This window comes from Platalea leucorodia, assembly GCF_965183815.1.
Source record: "Platalea leucorodia genome assembly, chromosome: 8".
Lineage (NCBI taxonomy): Eukaryota > Metazoa > Chordata > Aves > Pelecaniformes > Threskiornithidae > Platalea > Platalea leucorodia.
Window position 1 is genome coordinate 8,919,723 of NC_138830.1, and position 17,851 is coordinate 8,937,573.

A 17,851-nucleotide genomic window follows, 5' to 3' on the forward strand; every position below is an offset into this window, starting at 1 on the left:
TTTTTGTGGGTGCTGTTCTATTTGTGTCCTGCATGTAAAGTCCTGTATAAGTTATAATTATGCCTGTGGTCGCTGCGCCTGGGTGTCTGACCCGACACCCAACAGCCCTCTGGGAAGAGACAGATTGGGTGAAACACACTTGTCCATAGAGAAAAATGTATGTGCTCTTGCTCCCTCTCCAACAATAATGCACCCGAGAGAACAAAAAAAGCAATCGGAAGGAAGATGAGGAGCATGTGTTAGACTGGGGTGCATAAATCCCGATGGATGAGTAAGGTTGGGCATCAGGCGATGGCATCACTCAGCGGGATGCAGGACCGGATGAAGGAGCCAGGCAAGGGAACGTACACAAAAATTGAGCACCTGAGAAGCAGCAGCACTGAGAGCACACCACAGCCTTTCCCAGCCGGCTGCGCAGCGGATGGGACCTGGCACCCCTCCAGAGGCTATTTCTGCCGGCTGACATCATGCCCCGCATCCTCATCCCTCCCTGCTCTGCCAAGGGAGCCCACGTAGCCACGGCCACGTCTGCTGACAACGCACTGCTGCTGACCGCAGGGAAAGAGCTGGGGGGTGTCAGCAGAGCAGCTCCAGACCCACCGAGCCTTCCTGCCGCCCGTCATCTCACCGCAACTGGGATTGGGGCCGTTCTTGAGGACAACGGTGCAGAGCTGCCAGGAACCCGCGTGAGGCAGCAAGCGATGAAACCCCAGCGTGGCAAACCCCGATTGCCACAGATAAGCGATAAATCTGCAAGCGACGCACATACAGCCGGCCAAGGACAACACGCTTGCTTATTATAGCAAAAAACCAAAAGGTTATTGCTGCGTAGAGGTGTGGTAGAGAAGGCTTTTTGTGCACAATGCGTTTGTTCACACTTTTTAAGAAAAGCCAGAATAATCCTTTGGAGCATTTTGAGCCCTTCACAACCACACCTGGAAACAGCCCCATGCTGGGCTGGTGTGGAAGCGCAGCGAGCGCCGGGGCCATGCAGACCTGGTTCATGGGAGAGCGTTTGCCCTGGGGTCCGGCTGGTTGCATCCCACCGTGCCCATGCCAGGGCACTCAGGCACGGCCAGACCCCCGCCCCGTGCAACACATACCTTCAATGATGTGTTTTCTCGAAAGCCCTCTTTCCGTTTCAGCTCTGCAAAGGAAAAACAGGCACATAGCTGTTAGAGATCTGAGGTGCTAACAATTGGGGAGCACTAATTTGTATTCTGGTTTAAACATCCCAAAAATCAAGTTACAACTCATACGACAGAAAGACCCTGAACCTTATTCAGCTTCCCAGTCTCAAAGACAACAGCATCTGGGATGAGTAATACCACTGTTGATTTAACATGGTAACAGCCCTGCTATGGATGTTGCCGGACTGTAAAGCTACTGCCCGACATTTCTAAGCGGTGGGGTGAGGACGCTGGCAGGGCAGCAGCTGGGGATGGGGCTGTGCCCGGGCCAGCCGCCCAGCACTGAGGCTTCATTAACATCGTCTGCAATTTCGGAGCAAGGTGGCCTTCACCCCGCTGGTCACAGCTCCCGGAGCCACAGCCCTGCTCGGGGTGGGAGCACAGCCGGCACGGCACCCCGGCCTCTGCCAAGCTCTGACTCCTTAAAAGACTTGGCAAAATGAGGAGAAAGAAAATGACAGCAACAAACCCCCCCTCCAAGGTGTCATTAATGTCCACCTGGTTGTGCAGCTGTAAAAGGGAAAAGCACGCAGCAGCAAACACCATTACGAGTAACTGTGAGACTTACTTTCCACCCCAGTACAGTTTTGTTGTTATGACCAGACTGGACCTCCTGCAAACAGAACAGAAAAATTAATATTGTTAAAAAAATGATAATGTAAGTAACCAAGCAGGATGCTGCCCATCGACATGCGGCAGTACTCTGGCTTCCCGCAGTGGCGGCCGTGCCTGGTTTCACAGCCCTGGGCTCGGAGCGGGTGTTCACACATCGCTATAATCCTTTTTACAACAGGCCACTTCTCCCACGCTCAGGTCCGCTGCAGGCAGGGAGTGACCATAGGCTGGTGTCCGGAAACCAAAGCTAATTCAAGTGAAGTGACCGAAAAAAAGATATATTTTTAGCTATGGAGTAAGCAATCTCCAGAGCCCTTAACCAAAGGCTACAGCACTATTCCCTCCTGGTACCCAAGTAAAGTGCTTCTCATTACCATGCAGTATTCCCAGAATTATTAAAACTGAGTGATACGTTCACTGAATTAATCTATAAATTCTCATGTGGTATTAAATCAAAGATTTATCATTCGCAAACTACCTTGCTGCATAATTGTACATGTGTAACACAAAATTTCTCCAGCTTTTTCTAGACTCAATTTTTTTTCTTCCACAGTACCCAGAATATTTCCTACTGAATTATCATCCCCCTAACACAGGGGATACTTATTTTGGAGAGAGCACCGCTAGGACCCACTCTTCAGTTGAAGGCTGAATATGACACACACAGGAGGTCTTTAAAGATTATGTAAATACTCTTAAAACTACACAACATATGCTAATGTGTATCATTTAAATTAGGTATCATCTCCTACCAGGCTACCCAAGATGAAGGCCCGTCACAGCTTTGCATTCTTAATGCAGTCTTATGTGTACAGATAAGGATGCCGACACACAAATAATCTGTCTCCATACACCGTGCATGGCAAAGATGATAGATATGCTCAGAAGTTGTGTTAACTGTGCTGCGCACAGAGACGATGGTCTCATGCAAGAGTCGGGGTAGCACGTCAGGCTGATGATCTCAGCCTCATGAAGCCGGTGGGCACTCCCAAAAAAAAGAGGAGAGCATTTTTATTTGGCACTTGAAAGGTCTGGCTGCTGCAGGAGCCCTGGCTGGCTGTTCTGAGCATAGCCCTCACACCTGCAGGCTCCCGCTCCTGGGTCAGCACCACCTAACATGCATCATTTTTAAAAACCAGAAGGATTCTCATATGCCCAGGGGTCCCGCTCGTTTGCAGGTGGCAGGGAGCGCCGTCCAGCAGTACAGTACCTCCAGCCCTTCTTCTTCAGGATGTTTCCCAGGATGACCTCAGCCCTGTGCAAGAGAGAGAGCACCGCATGAGGGGAGGCAGGAGGATGCTCAGCTCCACGTATACCATCGCGGCTGCCATCTACCCTAGCTCCCTGGATGATCCCGCCCAGACACCAGCCTGCAGTGCTGCTCTCAGCTGTGCAGCTCTCCCCTCCTCTCCACAGGTGATGGTGACCCAGCACCGGCTGAGACAGGTCCCCTCCATCGGTATAAAGCATCTTGTTCACCCACTCCTGTGGGGATGGACCTGCACCCCATGCCCTACATCTGCTTGAACCTGCTCTGGGAAGGCAGAGCCACTTCATCCCCACACCAGGGACGTGATGCCCCAGTCCACCCTTTACACTAAATACAAAGCCGTATAAATCAGCCAAAGTCAAATATATTATGGATGGATATGTTTTACCCTCAATCCTGCAGCAACACTAAGAGCATCAGCTCAGCTGCAGCCAGACCAGTTCCCCACGCCAGGAGCTGTGCTTGGGAGCTGTCACTGGCACAGGCCATTCATCACCATTAAGATGCGCGCTGACTTTTCATTTATTCAGGACATTTTTCTCCCTCTGCCAACAGCAAGTGGCACGATTGATACATTTCAGGCTTCAGCTGGGTGCAAGAGGGTTTGGTTTTGGTTTTTTTTGTTGTTTTGGTTTGGTTTAAGAGTGCTCCAAAAACAAAGGTTTTTCTGTGCCCCCTCAGGGAGAAGGGGGATCCCCAAGCACCACCAGAGCCCCATCCATCATGAGTGACTGCGACGCAGGGAGGAGCAGAGCCAGGCGGAGGGGCCCCAGGAAAGCAGAGCGGGATGCTGGGCACTCACTTGCCGGCCGCGTACACCTCGGCCGTGTCAAACAGGTTAACGCCGCTCTCGTAGGCAATGGTCATCAGCTGCTCGGCCACCTTGGGGAAGCAGAGATGGAGAGGTGAGGGGTGGCAGACTGCTCAGCTCCTCCTGCACAGGGCAAAGCCCCTGAAGGCGCAGGGAAGGGGCTTCAGCAGGGCTGGGAGGGGTGTTAGCATCCCCTGCCTGGGGGGCGAGACCCTTCAGCAGGGCACCTGGGGGCTTATGCGCTGGCCCAGGCAGCACCAAAACACAGATTTGCATCAACTTCACTTTGACTCATCCTGGGAGGAATTAATCTCTTCTCATAGGGAAGTCCTGGGCTTTCTAATAGGAAAGCAGCCAAGAATGTAATAGGGTTATAGAAGATACTCTGCAAATCTGTGGAGTTTAATACAGAAAGGATATTCCCATGGTAAGAGTTTAATTTTTTTTGTTGTTGTTTTTTTTGGCTACCCGACAGGCTGTCCTGCAGTTCATCAGCAGACTTCATGAGGTATTTAAACAGCTGAAGGTCATTTCATGTGATCCCCATCAGAGCCCCGGGAGTCCTGCCGCTCCCTGGGAGGGGCATTCTGCACCCAGAGGGGGCTAGCAGTGCTGGGGGGATGGGTGCCCGGCCAGGGCACCCTGCATGGCCAACATCCTTAGGGTGGGCAGCCCCCAAGGACAGGCCTGCATTTAAGTCCTCTTTTTTCCATGCATGAACACCTTGCATTGACTTATTCTAAACAAGGAGGGCAGGAGAGCCAGGGAGCAAATTCATAGTCAAAACAAGTCATCTCGCTTCATCCTGCAGCACTAAGAAACAGGAATGAACGCAATGATCTGCTGTCAGCAGAAGAAATACCACCAAGGATCAAGTGACTTCAAAAGTAAAACCCTTCGAATTCAGACTCCTGGGCCATTTTCCTTCCGCAAAAGTTATTTTGGGGTTTCTGCCACGGTACTAGACGGAAGGCTGCTGGGAGGTTGCTCTCCTTCTGATGGCTAGCATCCGCAGCACACCTGAGAGGGAGAGAAACCCACGTGCTGCCCAGCACTCGGGAGGATTATTAACTGAGATTAAGAGCCATCTGGTACAGGCAAGAGTGCGTAGGAAACCCAAGCTCATTTTCATTTGTTTCATCTTATTATGTAAAAAAATAAATCATCCGGCAGCTCCTTGTAAGCCGAGCCCTTGCCTGTATTTATGACTGTTGCTGATTACATACATGATGCAAAAATAGTTTCCAATTTCTGCTCCAGGAACAGTGCCAATGCCAATGGTAAGGATGGAAATATCGCTCCAAACAGCACGGAAAAGAAGATCACTTTAAGGGATAGATGGGGTTTTTATTAAAATTGATCTCTGGAAATGTCAGATTCATTAAGGTTTTTTGTAGCAGAAGCGCAAACTTTGTATTGCTTCGCATAGTAACTCTCTGCCATTTCCTCGTACAGAAACAGGTTCCTCTGATTTCGGTAGCCATGGTTTCATTTAAAAATATCTCAGATTGGTTTTTACTTCATGCATTATACTTACACCAAGCATTACTTACCTCGTCTGAGATTTGACCTCCAAAAGTGACCCATGTCCCTAGAAAGAACAAAATAATCTGTTACTACGAGAGGTTTTTGCTGGTAAAAGTTTGCTCTACCAAAATTCAAGCTCCTTGGTATTAAACAGGTTTAAAATGGGGTTAACTGGCTCAGAGGCTGCTGCGTCCCTGAGCAAGCAGGACTTGGGCAGGCGCCGGAGCCCCCTCTCCCAGGGGGGACAGCGGGGCTGGGGGCGGGCATGCAGACCTGAGACCGGCCCATGAACCCGCTCCGGGAAGCGCCAGTAAGATCCTGTGCTGCCAAAATACACAGTTTTACTGAAACCTGAAGCTCTTTGCAAAACTGAGTTCATTTTCCAACGCTTCAATTTGACAAATTGGGAAAAATTTATGATGGTGCCAAAACATATCATTTCGGGAATGAAACTCTTCCGAAGTTTGTGCTTCAGCACTTAACATCATACAAGTCAAAATTAGAAACAAAAAATCAGAAGTATTTCTATTGACATGAAGTATTTAAAACCCATCCAAAGTGACTTTTCCCCAGGAACTTTTCTGTAAAGCCAATGTCAGACACCAGCGCAGCCGATGAGCAGCGCTTTCCCCAGCCAGCTCAGAGAGTAGCTGCAGTTTAGACGCAGCAGTAGATTCTGGTCTATTATTAGGAAAAACTTTGGGCGTTATTTCTTTATGACCACTGCTCAAAAAAAAAAAAAAAAAATCTGTAGTAGAAACTGTGTGAATTTAACGGGATATTCCTAAGCTATAGGAATATTATTTCTCTATATATTTTGAATGTGTATATATTAGGAAGACATTTCATAAGCTACTGGAAGAAAGAGACGGCAGTGAGCTGGGGAAGTACCAGGTCCCATATGGGCACTAATCCGACAGCAGGTACTCACCCTGGCAGACATCGCTCCTGCGCTACTTATCTGACCTTACAAAACACCCCATGGAAAGCGATGCTGAGACACAAAAGAGGAGGCTGTGACATTACCTTTGCCTTTTGCCAGCTTCTCATGACGTCACTTTGATCTATAGCATGACTTTTCCCTGCGTTTTTCAAGACCTATACACCAGCTACGTATAAAATTGCGCTACTCATTTAACGGATGGATCAAAGCTCACGTGACTTGCACAAAATCCTCCAGAATTTAAAATTCTGCCTTATGTTGTCGCTCCATAAGGAGGGCAGAGGGGTTCAGACCCTGAGCTGGAAAATTCAGTGCGATTTGGGCAAGACAGAGGAGAGATCGCCGGGCCAGGGAAGGGTCAGGCTCTGATGCTGCTAAGGGGGAAAAAATTAAGTGTTCCCTGCTTGCCTGCTTGCATTTGCCAAGGGTCTGGTGCAGTAGATACGTAAGCGCTCCCACATCTTCATTAAAAATGTATTGGTTCGCTCATTGCTCACAGCAAGCGTGGAAGATGATCCCTGAGCAGGAGTCAGAAAGCAAAGAGCGTGCCTACTGCTAACACTCGAGCTGCTTTGATCAGTCCCTGGTTAAAACAAGAAGAGTCGGCTCCGTTAGAAGAATCTTGCTCTTTCCCTCAAAAAAGGTTAATTGAAGTTGTTTTTTTTTTATACATCACGTTTCTCTGAGTACAAATAAAGTTATTTTTAAAGATGTGTGTTTACTGTGTATTTAAACTGAAACTCTCAATTTCCTGCAGAATAGCCCAAGCTCTGGAAAAACCAAGTTTTCACAGATCAGAAATGCGTAACACAGCTAATGCTACTGAAATAAAAAATGAGCAAAGAACACACATATTTCTAACTAATCTTGCATCTACTTCTGCTCTCTATAAGGGCAATAATCGGGTGACAGCAACACCCGCCGAGCCCAAAGCCCCCCAAGCAGGCACGCACCCCACCCCACCCCGCCCCTGCTACGCCTTGCTGGTTATAGACCTCAGGAAAGGTACTTTCTCTTATCGTTGGAGTGAAATGCTCTGGTCCTGCACAATAAAGATAAAAATGAAAACAGGTTTCAGTTTATCATTAAGCTTCTTTATGCAGATGAAAAAAAAAACAAAACAAAGCCCAATTTCCATGCTAAAGCTTCAGAAGTGTTATTTTTATAGGAATGCATTAAAATGCGTTTCTACTGAAAAATGTGTTGAGACTGTTTATCCCAAAGTGATTTTTTTTGCTTAAGTATGCATACAGGTCCCCAGCACAGGTGAGAAGAAAAGGAATTATTTATTCACTTTGTGGGTTGCACATCCTTTCTCAAATTTAGGTGACTACGACCTTACAACACAAACCGTGCCTCACCGAGCAGCAAAGCGTCATGGAGAAGCAAAACGCTCGAGTGTTTGGGCACACGGAGAGCAGCCCAAGAGCTGGCAATGGCTCGTGTAAGAATAACGAGCACTTTATCTCTTTAAACATAAGTAGTAAATATATGCAATACTGGGTGTATCTGCCCTGGATCTGCCTGTCTCCCCGCCGTGCTCCCAGACCCCAGCAGGGGGGGACCCAAGGGGCCTGGGATCCCTGAACAGCGAGCATCATCGGGACCACATGGGTGGGGAATCCTTGGAGTATTTTTTTCCTTGATAATTACAAAAACCAGCCAGGGAGGTGAGTTTTTGCTCAGCAAGGTGATCTCTAAAGCGTCAGATGCGACTGAGATGTGCTGTTAGGGTCCCAGCCAGACCCGGGAGCAAGGAAGGCAGCATACAAATCCCCGTCCCATGACCACCCCCAGGCAGTCGGTGTGGGTGGTGGTGGGCACCTGCACCCAAAGCAGCTGAGCAGCTGCTGGGGCTGCGGCGCAGCACGGCACCCGCTGCTCAACTCTGATTAAAAAAAAAAAAAAAAAAAAATCACTCCAGAAAGCGCAAGGCACACTTGGCATTTCAAACAACGACTGAGGATGATTCACAACCTCAGCCAACAGGAGTATTTTGGAAGAAAAATATACTAGAGAAAGACACTTTTTTTAAATCATTACTTTTCCCCTTACCAAGCCATCATCTTTCTCTTGTCTATCCCAACTCGCTGTTTATAAACGTGTCCCCCCCACGACTCAGCCTGGCAGTGGCAGATAGACCTCCCGCTCCTGCCCCTCATCCATCACGTTGTTCCCTCGCACTGGAAAGCAATTTCTGAGCTGCATATACTCAACTTCGACAGAGGAATTTCTGTATTAAAACTGAATTTGGCTCCATTTCCATTGCATTCCAAAACCTAGCAAGGTGTGATTATTGCTGGGTTATTTGCTGATGCAAAATTCACCACTCGATAATGTCCTTGCCAGCAGATGTGTCACCTCTGCAGGAAAAAAGCATTCCTGGCTGAAAGCCAAAGCTTCACCTCCTGCCAGTACCATTTTACCCCCGGCTTGCTTCTGGCGAGGACAACGCCACATGGAGATCTGGCACGTGGGTCTGGTCTGGCACTCGAGTGACCAGCAAATGCTCAGCCCTGCACGCTGTGAGAACCTGGGTGCAAATCAGACCCCTTCACCATCGTCACAGGCCAGCGGGCATTTGGGGTTGGGTTTCTCTTACATGCTGGGTTTGCAAAAGCTTTTCTCCAGAGCAAAGCACCAAGGGGCAATGGCAGCAGCCAACCCCTTTCTGCTCACAAAACGTCTGTTTTTGTAGCCAACTGCGAGCGCAAGATATCCTGCTGGTGGCTGCAGGAACCGCTCGTTCAGGAAAGTTTCTTCTGTGCTTTTTTACATTGAATTGGATTTTGGGGTTTGGGATGGCTGGTTTCATCCTGCTGCTCGTTTCCTTGGAGTCAGGGCAAATCACCTTGTTGGAGGCTGTCTCAATATTTTCTAAAAATCAACAGGCAGCCTCCACAGGCAGAATTTGCTCTGAATTAACTACAAGAAAAATGTGACCTTGTTTTTCCCCCTGCCTCACAATTGCATTTCAGAGCCAGCATCGTGCCAAGGGCCTCACACCAGCCCATGCATCTGCCTGTTAAGATTCCTCAATTAAAGCCTCGCCTGGCGTTAGCTCACCCAAAGGAGGAGGTGGAAGCCCAGCCTGGAGCCAGGCTCAGCACCGGGATGTTGCAGAAGCTGGGTCCCAGGGGAGCTCAGCCCAGCAGAATGGTCCCGGCTCCGGTGGGAGGTTCAGCGACCCGGGAGCGATGCTCATGCTCTCAGCCACCGTCACGGCAACCCTTCCCAAACGTCTTTGCTTGAGAAACATGCTGCTAACACACCCCACTGACCTTGTGCACTTGCTCAACGCTTTTCGCACTGCAAACAGCACCCAGCAAATGAATTAGAGAGTGTGAGCTGGGAGAAGAATTAATTAAAGGGTACACATTGCCCGAGCACTGCCTGCCTTTGATTTCTGTCCCGCTTCGCATCTTTCTCCACTTTTTCATACTACGGGATGAAGCACACTCCCACCTTGCTGAGATTTTGGAAGGCTTTTAAGGAAGATTGCTGTCTTTTGAAACTTTAGTAAATCTTAAATTAGATTTCCTGCTGCAGAGAGTTTAGGGAAACACATTTATCTTTTAGGGAACTGTAAAAGAGAAGCTATTTAGAAAAGTCATACAAGCCAGCACTTGAAGCAGACACCTGATGGATCTGCTGTGGGAGGGGAGGATGAGCTGTGCTGCAGAAGAGATACCTGTACATTCAAGAGAAGGCGGCAATTGAATTTCAGGCTTTCCAGTTCTTCCCACCCCAGTTCCCGCACACCCCCCAGGGGCTGTAGGGCTCACTGCTTCTGCAGCAGGCTGAGCTGCCCGGCTCTGAACTGATGCCCGGCAGCTCTCCCTCAGCCTTGCCCAGAGCAGCCCAGCAGCCACTCGCTCCATCCTCAGCCCCCACTCATCCCGCGCAGCTGCGCTCACAAAGGCTCAATATATTTAGATGCTGCTGCAGTTCCACATGCTTGAAATTAAAGAAAAGCTCTGCAAAACATTTTTTCTGCTTCCTTCATTCAAAACATTGCTGCTGCTTCCTTCCCATAGCTTTTCTCCACCACAACAACATTAGCTCTCGGTGAAACTGTAAGGATGATAAATAAAATCTCTGCACCAGATAGACAACTCCTTTCAAAGCCTGGATCTATTTTAGCCAGAAGAGCTCTTCTTGGCGGAATAGGCCTTATTTATGACTTGTGATATAGGGTGACTTTCACATTTCACTTTATTTTAAAATCAAACCTCAAAGCATGTTGGAAAAAATGAGCTAACCCCTCGGGCCTTCCTGCCCTATGAGCACAACCGGCACCAGCTCGGGTTGGGGCGGGGAGCTGGAAGGGGTGCCCATCGCCACAGCAGGCACCAAATGCAGGCAGAGTCCAGGTCCTTGCCTGTTCCTGCCTTTACCCACTCGCCCCTGAGGCAGTAGCATGGGAGCCCAGCACACCCAACCGCTTTCCTAAACACATGCCAGTACCTCCGCCTCCCCGTGCCAGCACCTCTGACCCCAGGGGGAACAAGGACCCCCCTTTAACACGGGGCTGGAGGGGCCCCGGCAGAGCTGAGCATTTATCCCTGGGGGGACTCTGCACATCCCCGAGGGCTTCACACTCCTGATGCCCCAACCTTGCACCACAGGAAGGTGCCCACAGCGAGAAAACAACCTCCTCCTTTCTACAGTGGTTGTTTTTTTAAAATATATATATATAGGTGTACTTTTAAGCATTCTTCATGTGAGCAGTTCAACTGCCATCAAAGGCATTACTTGCATGAGTAAAGCCATCAGGAGTTGTCCAGTCCATCACACACACTCTTACTTGGCAGCTGAAGGCCAGCAGCAAGGTACTGCAGGAACCGCAGCATCACTAGAGGACATGCAGGGCCAGCACATATGTGCTGCAGTGCTTACAGATGCCCTTTTTGATAAAATATTGAGAAGATAAAATATTGATAAGATATCCTTTAGTTTTCAAATACGTATGGAACAGAAATAACAAGGTACACACACTGGATAAAATAAAATAAAAATCTGCCCATAGCCCAGGCAGACTGCCATCCCCTGAGACTGGAGCTCTGACACTTAAAGCTCTTGGGAACATTCACAGACATCTCAGATATGGTCTCTGCAGGCTGTCCCTCATGGGGATCAGGCTGTATTAGAAGGATTTTATGCCATAAACCCTCGTACAGTTCCACTCAGCCGCTATGGGTGGAAAGCAAGCACCTTGGCTGATGCACAGAGCTGTTATTACCACACGTAAGGGCCTTTGCCATGAGCCATCTGCAAGACTGAGCGCAGGACGGGGCTCTGAGAGAGCGCACTTTTTTTTACTGAAATGCAAGAGCAGCTACCACTACCCCAGGGCAGCATGTGGCTGCAGTGAGTGCGGCGGCTGCAGAGATTACTCACCCAGGCCCAGGCACGAGACTCTCAGCCCAGATTTTCCAAGGTTTCTAGAAGGAAAAGAAAATAATTAGAAAACATTGTTAAGCCCTCAAGGGACACACAACTTAAATAAACCAGTGGGAAACCAGCAGCCAGAGATGATGAGCCCCTGCTTTTGTCCAAATGATCCATTCTCCTCCAAAAGGGACATATTCTCCCTCACTGGGGATGCCAGCTGCCCAGTTTGGAGAAGGGTGGATGCACTGCCGTCATCCTTTGCCTCACCAGGCTGTGGGAAAAGCTCTGAGCACTCGTGGGGCTGGGAATAAACCCAAATACATTCAGATGTATCTCACATCCGATGCCGTTTCGGGTCCCATGAATAAGGCACACGCATTCCCTTCACTTTCATCATCGTTTGGTATTCATTGTAGTAACACTGATTAAAGTATTCGCCTTATTCAGCTTCGCATTTTTTTGATTCACCCTCACACTTGTCAAAACATTCACATCCATCACAGCAAACCCCTGATCCGGTTACTGCTGGGGCTCCCAAGCTCATGGATTCCCCAGGAACAAAACACCCCACGATTTCCCAGCCCGAGGGGAGGCAGCAGCTTGATCCCTAACACCGGCTGCTTTTCAACATAAGTGAGATAAAGTTATCACCCTTCTCCCCACCTCCCAGAGCCAGGCTGGAGACAAGATAATTAGCCCTGAGGCCACGAAATGTGCCATACATTAAACCCCTACCCTAACTTAAACCTATCACTGCAGTACAAAATACCCTGTATAATTATACCTTCCTGCTTTAACCTTTACTTTACAGCTGGATCTGTGCAATTTTTTTGCCAGATCAAGGTATAATTTGGGGACCATCTATCTACCTTCCACTGCAGAGTGCTGCGAACAATCGCTCCACTTTCTGCTATTCCTAATGAATTATTTAAAGCCAAATAAAATAAAAGCCCTGCTCACCCACAGTGAAAAGGGTCAGACAAAACACCCAACATTAGCTCAGGTTGTGCCCTGCTCTTTCAGCTCCTTCTCTTTTTACACGCTTGATTTTGTGGCCATTTCAGGTATTTGCTCGTATGGCACAATTTCCCACATGGGAGAGCAACCAAAGGCATCCCCGGGGAAACCAGGGCAGCCAGTCCAAATGGTGCAGGCAGCCCTTGGGGCAGGGGTGCCGACCCTCCTGCCCCTCCCCAGGACCCCTTGTGCCACTACCATACCCAAAATTTAGCGCTGCTAATGGGAATTTAAAATTCAAGGACAGCCAGGGATTTGTCCTCGAGTAGGTACTTTAAAAGCTAGAGCTGCATTTCCAGCACCACGAGCCCCCGGGCTCAGAGCACGGTTGGGGCAGGCACTGACCTGATTTTTTTTTTTTTCCTTTTCCATTTTCTTTTCTCTTTTATTATTTTTTTGAGTGAAAGCACAGCTGGACCCCTGCATAACAAAACCCATCCATGCACAGAATAGCACAAATGATGCCAATCGTCCCCTGCTCACCAGCACAAAGCATAACCCTCAGAAAGTTAAAAGGCAAATACCTGGCAGCTGCCTGCGTGCTCCAGACAGAGCTGCAACCCTTCTGGCAGCAAAGAGGAGCCCAGGCTTGCAGGATTGGGATTTCCATGTTACTTCTGGAGACAGCCCACCCGCTGCATAATGCTCGTCGGAGAAGTCAAGTGCTACTGCTCATTTCCAAACAGTTTACGTTTATTTTGTACAAGAGGTTTTTTAAGTCCTATTTCTCACTGAGCTATTCATTGCCTTTCAAAGTCTGGCTCTACCTCTGCGCAGGCGCCTGGCTGCAAGGGCACAGCTTGGCCATGGAGCTGTATATAGATATAAATGTATATACACGCACATACCCTTTATATATACCCCTTTATGTATATCTGCATATACATACCCTTCATATATATATATGCATATATAAATGCATACATATATATACACACACATATAGTGTGAGTGAAACTCTCTGGTGTTTGCATGCCTTTATAGGTACACCACTCCCCCCAGCAGCAGGCTCTGTCTCAGGGTCTCAGCCCAGGTACCGGCTGGCTGTCCCTGTCCTCCTTCCCCACATGTCCCCCGTCCCCCCGTACCACATAGCCACATCAGGGGTCGTCCCTCCACACGCTGGGGACCTGGGGGGTAAAGCACACACACATGGGAACCTGGTTTTGCTCCAGAGAGCGATAACCAGCTCTCTGTAGAGTTTGATCCCCTAACAAATCCGTGAAGAAATATTGTGTTTGAATTTCCAAAGCTGTCTTTGCCATTTACTTAGCATGCACATGGCCTGGGTACTTAGAAAATTTTATGTCTGTAGTAAAGAGACGACACTGAAAATGCCAAGTCTTTGCAGTGCAAGATCCCTCTTGCAAAATGAGCTCAGAAGCTGCTCGGCGGCTCAGGAGGAGGTTGCCTGAGCCTACAGTCCAGCCTAGAGAGCATCACTGGGTCACAGCCCCCAGCTACTCCCATCATTTTCAGCCCTGGTTTGCCTGCGAGTGCTTCACTAAACTGCACGCTCTAATTAATGGGCAGGCAGCCTGAAAGCAAAGTGGCCACATCAACACACAGAGCCACAAAACCAGCTAAAAACTTGGCCTGCTTGGGATAGCTCACCTCCCAGTGCAGACCTCGGGCTGCTTAAAAGGACGCAGCCGCTGATTTGATTACTGGCCCTAAGGCAGAGCAGTAATTTGTCTGAAATAGCAACGGTTCTTGAGAACTGGTTCTCCTCTACCCTCCTAAAACAAAACAAAACAAAAAAAACCCCACACCAACCACTCCCCAAAAAGTCCTAAGCAAATATATATATATTTATATATTTACATCTATTTTGCAGCTTCCAGGTGTATGTATAGGTGTAGATATATTACACACACACTCATATATATACAGACACACATGGCCAGAAGCTGCAAAATCGCCAAGTAAAATCAATGGTTGGTTTCTAAGTAACCTGACAGTAAAAGCCCTTTGTGCTTCCATTGCGCTAATCCCCAAGTCTGAGACAATTAACCAGCTCAGTCCCCAGCAGCTGAACTAGCAGCAGCCCACGTAAACCACCAAGGACGGCTGTGCTGGGAGCACTGGCTGGGGTAGCGATTGGGATGGCAAGACAAGCAAACCCTGACTCTGATGAAGCCCAAGGTGCCCAGTCGTCATCAGCTGCTCTGGCCATGCACAAGCTGAGCATCCTCCCTGGGCAAAGATGCTGGAGTGCCGGTGCCCACGGGTACCAGGGCAGAGCACCATCGAACGGCTGCGGTTCCCTTCCACAGGGAATCCCACCATGCACAGGGTGCAGGAGCTCCGGAGAGATGGCACGGGATGGGGGGAACAGCCAGGAAAGTTCGGGGGGAGGGATCCTGCCATCACCCTCCCAAGCAGTTGTGGACAGCTCAGGTTTTCCTGAGCCGGTGGTGGAAGCTCTCAGCAATGTTTTCAAAGCCAGAAATGATCTTTTCTAGAAATTCAAAATCATTGAATGAACTGGCATTCAGCTATTGCCAAGCTGACACTCACGTGCTTTCCCTGGGGGATGCTGAAGCACCTGGCCAGTGCTGTACGGAGGCCATTGCCCCCGCAACCCACGGCCCCGCTCGGGCTGGATCCAGCGAGGCTGTCTCCACACACCCAGGGCCGTGCTGCATGGGACGTGGTGGCTGAGCAAAGCCACATCCCACCGCAGCGGTTGGCTCCAGGGCTCCCTGGAGGAAAGGGGAAGGTGGTGTTTTCATGCATCTTTTTGTTAGTAACTATTGGTCAGCGCATCAGCATTACGACCCTGGTTGCCTGTCTTTATTGGGCACTTGCCAGGCGGGGAGGAGATAGAGTTTCCCCACGGACAGCCATGAGCGGTGGTGCCCAACATCCCACTTGCACAGCAGCCAGCACCAGCAGTGCTATTCACCGCTGTAAAACAAGGTCCTGCGCATGTCATTGCATCTCTGAGCCCTGACCTTTCCTGCACAGAGCACGCAGCCCAGCCTGCCTCCCAGATACTGGGCATCGATGCTGCTCCTGGAGGCTTATGCTGATGCTATTTAATCATTCTTTCAGGAGAAAAAAAAAAAGCTCTTTTCAAATTGGAAGTCAGCGCTGCTGAGGAACGAAGTAGCCATTAAAGAGGACATTGCAGAAGCCTCAAGTCTCTCAGGATTGCTTTGCCTAACCTAGCTGATTAAAAATCAGCTCTTATACATACTTTTTTTTTTTTTTCATTAGCACAGCTATCTTGCTTCTCCTCTCGCTGATATTCAGCTTCCCTTGCACTTTGCAGAAGTGGAGCAATTGCACCACTCCCCACAAATCACTGCCCAACCCCACCGCACGCAGAGAAGCGCCAAGAGTTTTATCTGCTGCTTTACCCAGCTGCCTGGGTGATCTGCAGCCGTGCAGCTTGGCATGGCCTGATCCAGGACCCTGTCCCTCCAGCTGCAGCCTGCCACGGCACCTTCCACATTGCTTCTAGGTGCCAATCTGAAGCTGCCTTAGTTTTCTTTATCCCAAACTTGCACCACAAGCAAGACCCGAAGGTGTTCAACACCTTGCCCCTGAATTCTCTTCTTTTCTGGCGTAAACCAAAGGTGACATTTTCCCCGCCTGCGCAGCTGGGAGTTTGAGCTAACACAACCCTCCCCACAGCACCGGCGGCTTCGCCAGATTGCGCTGGGTTAACGAGCGCGGGAGATGAGTGCCTGATTCATTGAAAACACAGCTTGCAACTCAGGGATGTTGTTAAAAATACACCGAGGTACCAAAACAGCGTGTGGGGAAGGACGACATTTCCCTTGACTAGGCTTTTCCAAGCATAGGGCACATCCATTTCCCAAGGAAGCGCGGGTTCTTGGTGGTGTTTAAGAGGCAGCGATGCGGGGAGCGCCGCTCCGAGACGCCGGCAGCGGCACCCATGTACCAGCAGCCTCCAGGAACGGCGGCTGCTGCTGCTAAATGCCAGCAAACACCATGCAAACAACCATGCAGTGTGTGTGAATGGCCCTGGTGGGGAAAAGGCAAGGAAGGAGGCGTTAGCCCAGCGCCCGCCGGGGCCAGGAGCCCACAGCCAGCAGGGAACAGCACCTTCCCGCTGGTAAGGAATGACTCGAGCAGCGGGACCCAGATGGGCGGCACAGCCACAGGGCTGGTTCCCAATCCCTCTGCCACTTGGCAGGTCTTCACCAAGAGAATCAAGTTCCCATTTTCTCTTGCTAGTGGAGTTGCACATACACCGTGGCTGCTCCTTCATCCTCCTCCTCCATCCTCCTCAGGCTCAGAGCTGCAGTTCCCAGTGTTGTAGGAATTTTGCCCAGGATGAGCTTGGGTTTTTTGCCTGGTGGCCTGGCAGGCAGCACCCGAGCTGAGCAGGCATCAGGTCCACAGGTGAAGGGGTTATTCCAGCTGCACAGACACCTGGAAAATCTGTGCTCAACTGCTCGTGCCTGTTCCCGGTCCACAGCAAAGAAGAGAGCCTCTGCCTGGGCAGCAATTACTGGGTCCCTGCGACTCAAGGGCATGAAGCGCTCTCAGATTCACTTTGGTCACTAATTCCCATCTCCCTTGTTTCCAGCAGATGCACCACTCCTTATCTGCAGCTCCAGCCCTGGCTGGGGACCAAGCGTGGCTCCCTGTGTCCCGCCGCCGCTGCTCGTTTATAGATGGAGACAAAAAACATGACCAAAACCCACGACGCAGCTTAGTTTTCAAGCATGGGAGAAACTATACTCAGAAAAGATATTTTGATTCTGGACTCAGCTGCGACACTGCATAAGCCCAAGTTAATTATTTTCCTAGAAACAAGTGGTTGAACAAGACGGGTGCTTACGGGCTGGCACCAGTCAGTGCAGGGACGTGGAGACCAGCCGCCACGAGCACAGCCTAGATCCAGCCCTACGTACATGCTCAGGGCTGCAAAAGCCTTCACTTACCCAAAGCTGGGGGGGGGGGAAGCATTTAGCTTGTTAGCCACTTTGCTGTGAGCAAAGTTATGTGAGCAAAGTTATGGGCAAACAGCGCAATACAAGTAAGTGTTAATTGTACAGACTATCTCTAGAAAAATAAACTTGGAACTTGCTAGAGGTTCTCAGGCT

The 17,851-nt window shown here is 49.6% G+C and overlaps 1 protein-coding gene across 3 annotated transcripts in view; it reads right to left on the bottom strand.

The window, feature by feature from the left end:
- KCNAB1 (potassium voltage-gated channel subfamily A regulatory beta subunit 1) overlaps window positions 1–17,851 on the bottom strand; it is a gene marked incomplete at its 5' end in the record, with an annotated part of 68,918 nt that overhangs the window by 13,549 nt on the left and 37,518 nt on the right. For all 3 annotated transcript variants that reach the window (XM_082319820.1, XM_082319819.1, XM_082319818.1), the window contains 6 exons: window positions 1,104–1,147; window positions 1,759–1,803; window positions 3,016–3,060; window positions 3,878–3,957; window positions 5,440–5,477; window positions 11,757–11,800. In XM_082319820.1, coding sequence (XP_082175946.1) covers window positions 1,104–1,147; window positions 1,759–1,803; window positions 3,016–3,060; window positions 3,878–3,957; window positions 5,440–5,477; window positions 11,757–11,800 — 296 coding nt within the window. The remainder of the gene's footprint in view (window positions 1–1,103; window positions 1,148–1,758; window positions 1,804–3,015; window positions 3,061–3,877; window positions 3,958–5,439; window positions 5,478–11,756; window positions 11,801–17,851) is intronic.